This window comes from Melospiza melodia, chromosome 3, assembly GCF_035770615.1.
Source record: "Melospiza melodia melodia isolate bMelMel2 chromosome 3, bMelMel2.pri, whole genome shotgun sequence".
In the NCBI taxonomy this organism is placed as follows: Eukaryota; Metazoa; Chordata; class Aves; order Passeriformes; family Passerellidae; genus Melospiza; species Melospiza melodia.
The window spans coordinates 57,856,305-57,867,606 of NC_086196.1; the positions used below are offsets into that span (position 1 = coordinate 57,856,305).

At 43.7% G+C, this 11,302-nt stretch overlaps 1 protein-coding gene across 1 annotated transcript; it reads right to left on the reverse strand.

The window, feature by feature from the left end:
* Positions 1 to 422: 422 nt before the first annotated feature.
* SCCPDH (saccharopine dehydrogenase (putative)) lies at positions 423 to 10,950 on the reverse strand. The gene is made up of 12 exons (XM_063151897.1): positions 10,692 to 10,950; positions 10,405 to 10,517; positions 9,521 to 9,601; positions 8,948 to 9,077; positions 7,294 to 7,343; positions 5,695 to 5,825; positions 5,012 to 5,129; positions 3,974 to 4,093; positions 3,796 to 3,852; positions 2,728 to 2,839; positions 1,782 to 1,863; positions 423 to 1,345 (listed from the first exon to the last, which is right to left on the reverse strand). Exons 1-12 carry the CDS (start codon positions 10,915 to 10,917, stop codon positions 1,240 to 1,242), a joined length of 1,326 nt encoding a protein of 441 aa, XP_063007967.1. The 5' UTR covers positions 10,918 to 10,950; the 3' UTR covers positions 423 to 1,239.
* Positions 10,951 to 11,302: the final 352 nt, after the last annotated feature.

Genomic DNA, 11,302 nt, shown 5'->3' on the forward strand with positions numbered 1-11,302 from the left:
TCAAATACATAAACTCTCAGCTGTGAGGTGGTACGTATATTTCACATTCAGGGGTGGTCTTAAGGGAAAAGCAGCTTTTCTGTGTCTTTAATTTCTTCTAGCTCGGTGTGAAATTAGTCTGCTTGCTACTGAATAAAGCATTAACAGACATTTTTTAACTTTAGGTTACTGAAGACAGTGCAGTGACAGCATAAACTTAAGAAGCAGCACCTGAAAACCCCACCATATAGTGATCTACATCCATAAGGCAATCTTCGACACAGCTATGAGACTACAAAGCATCAATCTGTATGTGATTTGCCTCAGAAAAATAAAGGTCAGTGTGATACAGCTGAGGGACACAGAGACTTTTGTGACCATAAGTATCTCAGAGTAACTTTCATAGTTTTTACAAGTTCTACTGATAAAACAAAAAAAGCCTCTACACAGAAACAGAATTTAATGTGTTCACACTCCTGAAAATCATGAAGGCTACCTTTCAAATATTCCCGTGACTCAAAGCTTCCATTGCCCACAAATACCAACCCAGAAATCAGACGAAAGGACAAGACACTCATAATTCTGAGGCTAACAACAAAAAGCAGGCTCATCAACCACAGTATCAAGCAGTGTGAAACAGGTCAGTGCACCCAGAACCTGGATCACATCAGGTCAGATTCCAAAAACAATCAACAGAACAAGCCTCCTTCTTTACAGAAGCAAAAGCACAATACAGTTCATGACTACTTACCTAACTACAGAGACTACACATAGATCTGCACTAACAACAATTCTTAAATAAAGGAAAGATTAATCAAACATGTTAATAAAGACAAATACCAAACACACATTAGAAAGAACTAGTAGCTTATCTGCTAAGGCACTTCTGTTTCCAGGCTGCCTGCTTTACATAGTTGCAGAATGGGGCAAAGCAAGGCAGCTATGCTTACTTGTGAAGCAGATTGTGTAGTGGGTCCATGAAGTAGGAACTTGAACTTAGATAATGAGATTAAGATTCCAGAATTAGTGCCCAAGAAGTTACCAATTTAATAGGTCTGTGAATTAACACTCAATATCCACCCTTTAGGGGTTTGCTCACTATAGCAAATACTATTATAGCTTTTAACTTGGATTTTCTTCTGTTTCTGCTGCAAACAATAGCATAGTGAAACTGTTTTATGATTAGGCTTTTGCAGCCAAATGGGTTTTATTAGAGTTATACCCAGGAAAGGTGTTAGTTCATACAGTTATGTTCTCACTTCAGACTTCAGGCTTGCTAATAACAGAGAACTCAACACCACGCTTGTTGAGGCGATCAATCAGTTTTGTTTTCGAGAAGGCAGCTCCTGGAGAATACACACCACCCCTGTAAGTGGAAATCAAAAAGGAGAAACATTAGTGGCATAGTGTTTGAGGGACAAACACTAGTGTTGAGCTAGAGATGTGCTTCCCTGACTAAGAAAGAAAAAGCCACTTAGTCCGAGAAGAGAGTGGGTGAGGAATTTGGCAGGGTGGTTATAATCATAGGTTCATTTCTGCATCCAGCAAACTCTATAGAAACCACTCCATTAACTGAACATAAAGACATTGATGCCAAGGCCTGACTAAAAGCCTGTGACTACTGATTGGCTAGTGAAGAGCAAGTGGCTTTAAATCAGCTTGCAGTGAAGCATCTCCCTTGCACAGCCAGTTGGGTGAGGTAACACAAATCCACAGGGCCGATTAAGTGTATTTTCAAAGAGAAACATTTGCACACAGTAGCTTTAAGGAGAGCAAGCTGCTCAGCATGGGAGGGTACTTACTGTTTAGGCAGAGAAGCTGAATCTTCCAGAAGAGATAGAGCTGCTTGAACCATTGCAATTGGTGTAGCAACATATCCAGGCTCTGACAAAAAAACAAACCAAACCAAAATCCCCCAATGAAATACAGTGCCTTGAAATGTAGAATGTAATCTTGCTCTTCCCTACAGCATTCTGGAGAATAATGTCTTTAGCAATGAAACAGCCTTTCCCATTTAAGAACAGCTTTTTTTTTTACCTAGTAAACAGACCAAGTAGCTGGTGAAATCCTTAAGATCTAATCCAGATAAATACTGCTTCACATAATGGCCTCTAACCACGCAACTGTGTGGTTAGAGGCCATGTGGTTCTGTCACCATGATGTGAGTGACCACATCATGGTGACAGAAGGCTTTCTGACACAGCAAGAGCTTTCCCCATCCTGTATTCAGTTCAGAATTTTACCATGCAACACTTGCATTCTGCCACACCTCCAGTTATTTAAAGCTATGCTCCAGTAACTCATTTCTGAATGTGCATTCTTGCTCTCTCCAAACTTCAGGTGTCATCTCCCCACAAGGAATAACCTGAACAAAACTATGTATTAGTCAGAAATTATACCACACCAGACCTGTTAAAGTTCACTCTCTGGGAACTGGAAATAAACAAAGTACTAAGTCCAGGCTAAAAACTAACAACTAAAAACTATTCTTAAAGCCCTCTTCCTTCAAAAGGTCTGCTCTGCAAAAATGAAAATCAGACCAGGGAAAGTCAGAGGGAAGAGATTCACAAGAATGCAAGTGAACTGGCTATTTCAAAACCCAGGTCACAATGAATTCTAGTATCCAAGTTAACACACTGTAAAGGCTGTTGGCTTTGTTCCTGTTGCAGATGCTTCTCAAGGGTGAAAGGGACAGCAGTGCAATCAGAACTGTATTTTAGAACAGGGAATGCTAGGCAAAATACATACCTGGTCCTTTCACCTCAGTGCAGATCTTCACATTTGGTTTGGCATTCTGGGGATCTTGTCCCTCACTGTAACCCTCACCAAAAAAAGTCATTGTAAAAGAGGTTCCATCCATCTGTAGTGGACAAGACAAGCATGGTCACCAAAAGAGAAACTGGTTGCTACCAGAAAAGCACAAGTATCCAAATTCTATATATAGAATCCTGCCAAAGACTATAATCCATTTAAACATGAAAGGAGTTATTTTGAATTACTGCTTAAAAGGTTAATTTGAGTTTTTAACTGCTTCCACTTTGTTGCACTGGCCTTGTACTAAAGTCTGTTTGTTCTCTCAGTACTTCCAGTCCTGGGTTTTTTGCTAATCAGTCTCCCTTGGTCATCACCTTTGATAGAGTGCTCTGAGCCATCCATGGAAATACATCAGGCCCAGCAACATGATCCATTTATTCCTCATAGGAGTTACACACACTTTGATGTCTAAAAGCAGAAGGTGTGGTTATTTAAATATCCAGTAACTATCTAAACAGGCACACACAACATGCATTTGGAACTAGGGAGGAAGTTGTATGAGTGGAGGCTGAGGCTTCTTGGTCTGATCAGCCTGGAGAAGAGGAGACTGAGGGGAGCACTCACTGCAGTTACACCTCCCTTGTGAGAGGAAGAGGAGGGGCAGGCACTGATCTCTGTGGTGCCCAGACAGGACCCAAGGGAATGGCCTGAAGTTGTGTCTGGGAGGTTTAGGGTGGATATCAAAAAGTTTCTTCACCCAGAGGGTGGCTGGGCACTGGAACAGCTCCCCTGGGAAGGGGTCAAAGCACCAGCCTGACAGTGTCACCAGCCTGACAAGAAGTGCTTGGACAGCGCTCTCAGGCACATGGTGTGACTCTTGGGTGTCCTGTGCAGGGCCAGGAGTTGGACTTTGATGATCCTTGTGGATCTCTTCTAACTCAGAATATTCTGTGATTCATCTAGAAATTATTTCTTTGAGGCTAAGCAGTTGACTCTAAATTACTATTCCACCATTACCACAACAAATGTATTCTATAACTGTGGTAGGGAACAGTCAGTTACCTGCTTCTGGGTTGGTCCCTTCTTTGAGAAGCGTCCAGCAGAGAAAAATTCCGGGTACTGTATGAATAGAAGAGAGAAAAAAAAAGGAACAAAAAGACAAAAAAAGACCAATAGTAAATAAGAGGGAGAAAAAAAGATATCTCCAAACACTAAATTATTTTATGTTTTGAAAACTTACTTTTGTCAGAAGTTTTCTTCCAAAGTTAAACTTCACCAGAAGAAGAAATAACATGCCCAGAAACATCAGCTTGATGACAGAGCCAAGACCACCTACGGTCACATAAGCACCATACTGGACCTGAAGCAAGAATGTATTTTCAGTGATAGGATTTACATTAATTTTTTCCATCAATTGATTTTTATAAATCAATCTACCCTGTAAGTAAGATGCAGTTATTTTGTACAACACACATTGGTTTAAACAGGGCCTTAAACAATTGTCTTAGCTCTAAGGAACTGTTTTGAAGAATGCTTCACTTTATCATTCATTCTGTGAAGACAATGTAACTACAGAGTGAAGAGGGAGCAGACATGGTACACAAGAACAGAAGACTTTACAGAAAGATGTGTTCTGGCATCCAATTTCAGCCTTCTTTCCTAGATCTTTTCTCCTCCTTGTGCCTTTTTTAAAGAGAAACTGTAATAGAATGACAAGCCTTTCTCATTTGTAGCTTCCAAGTGCATTTTTAAAGCACCATCTCACCCTCATTGCTGAACTGATGCCTGTGATTCTGCACAGCAGTTATACAGATTGTTGGTGCTCATCTTCTCTCAGGAAACCATGGAAAACAAAAATTAATAATCTTTTTCACCACCATTACTTCACACTGCCTTTACTCTGCACATTGGAGACCCAAGCATCAAAGAAATCTTAACATACAAATGAGCAGCATATGAGTTATGTATCAGAACATTTACTACACTATACTGAGCTGGCTATGGCTACCATTGACTACAATTATGATGCTTTTAGAAGCTCTGCTGATACAACAAGAAAAGTCTCTGCACAGAAGCAGAATTTAATATATTTATCATGAAGGCTACCTTTCAAGTATTCCTGTGACTCAAGGTTTCCATTCCCTACAAATACATACCAAGAAATCAGACAGCAGGAGAACCTGACATGACAATCTCATAACTATCATGTTAGCAAAGGCAGGCTCATCAGCCACAGTCTCAAGTAGCATGAAACAGTGCACAAATAACAGTAACTTACAGGTGTTTCCTGCAACTCTGTGTGCAAATAACGCTGAGTCCTTTTCACAACAGAACCATCAGATCCCATAAACGTAAGACAGTACTCCTTGAATTCTGGACTGTAAAACATATATCCTCTGCAAATGAAAAAAAAAATTAACTCAGAAAAAAACTGTTCCAATCTTCACACAAACTGAAAGAAACTGACCATAATGGCCTTACCATTATCAGTTTTTTTCTCTCAAGAATTTTTGTGACATTATCTCTTTTCACTGAAAGCAAGCAATTCCAAATATATCCCTGGCTCACTCAAAATTCACTACATATAATTCACTATATATAATTCACTATATGCACAATATCAAGGATGAATTTGATAATCAATATAATAGTCTTTTCATTTTTTCCCTCCATTCTACTAATCGCTTCTGAAATAAAAAGCTGTCACTAGAAGTTCTTTAGAATGCATTAATTTTGAGACCCAGTAAATAATGGGATGTGTTCTCTTTTCAGTAAGATATGAACAAGTCAGTAAAACTGAACTTATCTAGAAAACTGAACAATTCTACTAGATGAGCATCTCTGTGTTCATAATATACTAAAGTCCTAACTGCATCTTCTCAGTATTTAATACTGTAGCAATCTGTATCATAAATACTGGAACTGTTAGGAGACTGTATACTCCACATCTCATGCTTATACCTTTTTTTAAGCTTTGCACCAACTACTGGAACAGGGGCATATCCTATCTGTTTTCGAAGCTTCTTCAGGCTGGCTTCATCTGCAAGGCCATAGACAGCTGATTTCCAGGTCCCATCATGTACACCAAGACCCTTGTGACATACCATGAAACAATAATTAGTTCAGTATTTAAAGGTTTCATGGATTATTTTAATAATATTAGAATCACTACATGTATTACAATTATTACATATAAATGTCATGATGATAGTGTATTGAAATGGTGTGGGTTGACCTTGGCTGGATGTCAGGTGCTTACCAAGACACTCCATAACTCTCCTCCTAGCTAAGATAGGAGGAGGAGAAAATAAGATGGAAAAATCCCTTGTGTGTAAAGATAAAGGTGAGTTAATAAAGCAAAAGCTGCATATGGAAGCAAAGGTGTGGTAGCAACAAATGCCTCCCCCCTACCCTTCTCCTCCTTTCCCTTAGCCTTTATTGTGAGCAGAACTCACACAGCATGGTGAGTTTGGGGCAGTTTGGGACAGCTGTCTGGGCTGTGTCCCCTCCCAGCATCCTGCCCACCCCAGCCCATGAGGTGAGAGGGGAATGCTGCACAGACAGCCCGAGTGCTGTGCCAGCACTGCTCAGCAGTGGCCACAGCACTGCTGTGTTACTGACACCTCTGCAGCAGCCACACACAGCTCAGCACTGTGAGGGCCGCTGTGGGAAATGAACTTCACATCAGCCAGACACGACACAATCTCCACCCCTCTTTCCACATGACCTGCAACATACTCAGGACCCACAGAATTTAATACATATCTGTAGCTCTTCATAACTACATCTCAGTGTAGTTAATTCTCATTATTGAAATCCTTTTCTTACCAACACTTTGAACTTATGCTATATATTTAAATAGATGTCCTCATATCCAACATATAGATTTATACATTCCCAGGAACTCCTGTCCCCTGCTGCTTAACAGATACTATGCTCCCATTCAATGGGCTTCCTCCACTCCTCCAGATGTTTTTTAAGAACAAAAATGGTTTGTAAGGCAAGATGGATGCTCATGCCAGGAGCAGTAGTGTTTGGCTGTTGGGCATCAAGACTGACTTGGATCATTGTTGCATTGTTTTAACAACAGCATTAGAATTATTACATATATTACACATTATTACAACTACTATCCACAGGTATTATCATTACATGCAATAAAGTATATTGAAACGACCTTCCCCCCACCAACAAACAAAAACCCCAAACAGCCTAACACTAGCATTACTGGCAATACACTCTGGACCTGTTACAGTTTCACTTGTGTAAGAATCCTTCCCACATGTCTGCAAAAGCAAAATAGTTCTTGGAGCAGCTTACCAGGGCAAAGTGTGGGTAGACAGCTCTGCAAACAGACCTTACAAAACGGTGTTAGGATACTTTTAGGATACTTTGCTTAGGATACTTTTAGTAGCTCCTAAAGAATAAAGTTCTTAGACTTATCAAAGACCTGCCAGCTTGCTCCTTGCTCTGACTTAATGTAGCAACATTTATTCTGATGGGCTGTGGTGATGTTATCACAAATACTCCTGAGTTTCAGGAAGGAAGAAACCAACTAACCTCAGGCCCAGATTTCACCGACAGGAAACTTTCAACAGCAGTTAAGGTACCTGTAAGGGAGGGGAAAATATTACATATTTTCAATATTGCATACTGGCACATGCAGTCATTAGTCTGCAAAGCCAGAGAATGCTCTGGTAGACTCAAAACAGCAGACCACTGACATTATCAGCAGAGTTACATCTTTATCTCAAAGCAAAGTAATGTAACATTAAGATGCACAGCTATTTGAGTCGGCAAGTATTCGATTTCTTGTGTAAATTACTTCAATACAGGTCATACTAGTATTACCTCTATTCATTAATTTTTTTCATTTATCTAATGCATGAGATAATGTAAAAAAAATCATTGAAAAAAGGAAAGTAATATTGAGAGCCACATTTAGTTTTCCTCCAAGTTTCAAATAAAAGATGATGTAGGCTGAAAGCAAACTTGAACTTAAAAATTGTTACACCCAAACTACAAAAAATCCACCACCAAAACAAAACAACCCATGACCCCCCCCAAAACCCAAAACACAGAAAATATTTAATTTTAGCATAGTTTAAAATAGTGTTCTGCAAAGAATGCTTAGTTTGATGAACAGCAGAACAACACAATGCCTCCAAATTCTGATTTGTTTTGCTTTGTTTAGTTCCTTCTGAGATTGTAAAACTGTATTTATATAGATAAATTTCAATATAGCAAGCAACTGGATAGACTGAGGTAATGCCATAAAGTCAAAATAGGAAGAGTTAAAAGACATCTATTCAAAACAGGTATCAAACATCAAACTACAACCTCATGAACATCCAGATACTCATTTCCATACCTTGTTTCTTCTCCAGTCAGATCTGAATTGAGGTTTCTTCAACTGAATGCTGACTCCAATGTAAATCGATCCCATTTAGCAGCCTTTTTAATAGCCCATGAAAGCAAAACATTTGGATACTCTTATGGGCCCTCCCAACTGAAAGTCAGACCTGATGAACAGAGTATCCTCATCTGGGATCAGGATCAAGCACTATTTACATAGAATTAAATCCTCTCACATATTTTCTTAAATGCATTTGTCTTTCGGTTACCCTCTAGCTGCTATAAAAGTCAAAGGCACTACTACTTACACTCACAAAACAGCTTCTCAGAGCTTGCAGTTGAAAAAGGAAACTTGGGAAACCTGATTACCCCTCAGTCTGTGGACCCCTTCCCACTGTGTCTTCCCAACCAGATTCTCACTGCACAAGTGGCAATTGTGCTGAGGCTGCCTAGGGACATCCAGACATTGGCTGAGCAGCCTGCTGCTCACAGCTAACATTCTGTCCTCTCAGATTCACAGAATATTCTGAGCTGGAGGGGAACCATGAGCACCACAGAGTGAAGGCCCTCGTGGGGATGGAACCCACAAGTTCAGAGTTATTAGCAGCCTGCTCTGAACAGCTGGGCTCACCACAGGGCCCTCTCAGTGAGCAACGGGACCATGACTCCTCCCCTACCCAATGACCCATCCAATTGAGACACTCAATTTCTCCCTACCACATTTGGTTGAAACTGGTCACCTGGTAAAGGCAGGCAAAAAGGGACACTGAAAGAGTTTCCACAGGACCGCTGCTGCTTTAGGAAACCAGATGAGAGCATAATCTGCATTCTTTTTCTACCATAAAAATATTCTAGTCACCTTTCAGCTTGTCTCTGGTGTACAGTACTCCCATATCCGCCGGTATGGAGTCAAACCCACAGCTTCCAATGACATATACACCCTTTTCTGCAGCTTTCTCATTGTATTTCAGGTACATTCCTTCCAGAAACTGAAACACAGCCAGAACAAATATTTTAAGCTGAAATTCATTATTGGCCATACCCAGTATCAGCCATCACCCCTTCAATGTAACATCATAGCAGCCTCCATGCCTCAAACCATTTACAAGCATCTTTGACAGATATATACGATTCCTGATCTGTAGTATGAAAGTTTCACAGCAATGAAAAGTACAAAATTCCTATGTAGTATCATAACAGAGGCTTGAGGCATATTCAGCAATTTGGGACTTCCACAGTGACCCCAAGAGGCTGTCTTAAAAGCAAGAAAACAATACAAACAAGTATAGTGTACTTTAAAATAATTACTGCATCTTGAAATTGTAGATCAGGAGGCAGAATTTGTCTTATGTTCAGAATCATGAAACAAACTAAACAAACGCTCCTTTTTCAGAGCCTTGATATAAGGTAATGCTTTTTTACCATCACATACCTGGGGTTCTCCACTAATGTCAATGCAGCTTGCACCATTTTCAACACAAGCTTCCACCACAGGTTCTCCAAAGAACCTATACTATAGAAGGAAAGAACACCAGATGTAACAAAAGAAAAAGCACATACCACAACTCACCCAGTGTGCTTTACCTAAAGTATATCTCTGCAATAAAAGTGAACCTGGTGGCTATTGATGTTTCTAAGTAGGGCTAAAATGCAAGAGCACTTCTGTTTCCTGGGAGTGTGGGGAGAAGAAAACAAACTTCACTGCTGCCAATGGAGCTTGCTGCAGACTACTGCACCTGATTTCTCTCATGAAATCAGATCAGATCACCAAGACCAGCTGAATACTGCCACTAATTTCACTTTACACTTCCTGCACTCTTATTATCAGCATATTCTCTACTTAAACACTGAATTTCAAAGAGATGGTCGTGACCCAACTTCCACCTCACACACTCTGATGCTCTCTGAATGCACTGGAAATGCTGCCACTCTGAGTTTTAAAAGGGCCAAGTGCTTCTGGCAGCGAGCCTGTGGGCCCCTTTTCCAGCTCCGTGCTTAACTCTAGCAACAATGACATTCTGGCCCAACACAAACTTTACCATCAGTATCTTAGGTTGCCTATGAGACTGAACACCATCTCGGCAGTATTTCACAGCGGACACCTATCCGTGACCCGCACCACTGCGACGGCGGTGGGAAACCCTTCGGCCACTGCAGTGCACGGCGGTACTGGGAACTCCGGGGCCGAGTGCCACCAGCTGCGCTGTCCCTGCGCGGCCGCTCCCGGTGCCCCGGTGCGGCGCAGGCAGCCCGGCCGCCCGCAGCCCCGGGGGAGGACTGGCCGTGGGCACCGCCCCGCCCGCATCCCGCACTCACCGGGCCCACGCAGTTCAGCACCACCCGGGTCTGCTTCGCCATGGCGGCCAGCGAGCCCGCGTCGCTCACATCGCAGAGCAGCACGCCGACCTCCTCGCCGGGCGCCGCCTTCCCTGCGCACCGGAGACCGCGGTCACCGACACCGCTCCGCCCGGGACGGGCCCCCTCCTCCCCGGCGCAGCGCCGGGGCTCGCCCCGCTTCGCTCCTCAGCCCTTGCCCGCACACCCGACCCGCCGGGCCTCCCCGGGCAGCGGCGCTGCGCCCCCGCCCCGGCCGCGGCCCGTACCCAGCCGCTCGGCCGCCCGATCCAGCACCGCCCGCAGCTTCTCGCGGCTCCGCCCGGCCACGGCCCAGCGCAGGCGGCCGCTGCACAGCTGCCCCTCGCCGGCGGCCGTCGCCGCCGCCGCCCGCGCCACCTCCTCCACCACGAACTGGCCGGTGAAGCCCGAAGCGCCGAACACCACGATGTCGTAGACCCGTCCGGCCGCCATGGTGCTACCGCGGGCCGCCATGGGGCGAGCAGCCTTCGTACTGGCGGCAGCGCTGGGCAGCGCTGGCATGACGGTCCCGCTCCGCCCCGCCCCGCCCCGCCGGGCCCGGCCCGCCCCGCGCCCCCTCGGGCTGCGCCCGTGCCCGCCCGCCCGAGCGCGGCCTTGGCTCGGCTTGGGCGGCGAGGGCAGCGCCGCGGCCTCCCGGGGCGTTTAACGGAACAAGAGATGAGAAATGTGCGGCTGAGGGGGCCTGGAGCCCAGCGGCGTAAGCGACGTTTGTAGGGAGAGGCCCTATGGAGTCATAAAATGGTTTGGGCTGAAAGGGACTTAAAGATCAACCCCCCTGCCATGGCATGGGCATGCCATGCATTGCCATGTATTGCCATGGGCAAGGACACTTTTTACT

Bases quoted from the DNA above. Each gene is read 5' to 3' on its own strand.
- SCCPDH (XM_063151897.1), bottom strand. From the start codon at position 10,917: ATGGCGGCCCGCGGTAGCACCATGGCGGCCGGACGGGTCTACGACATC. The intron at 4,094-5,011 runs GTAAGTTACTGT...TTCTTGCTTCAG, and splicing joins CAGAGTTGCAGGAAACACCT to GTCCAGTATGGTGCTTATGT. The intron at 1,864-2,727 runs GTATGTATTTTG...TTTTTTTGTCAG, and splicing joins CACTGAGGTGAAAGGACCAG to AGCCTGGATATGTTGCTACA.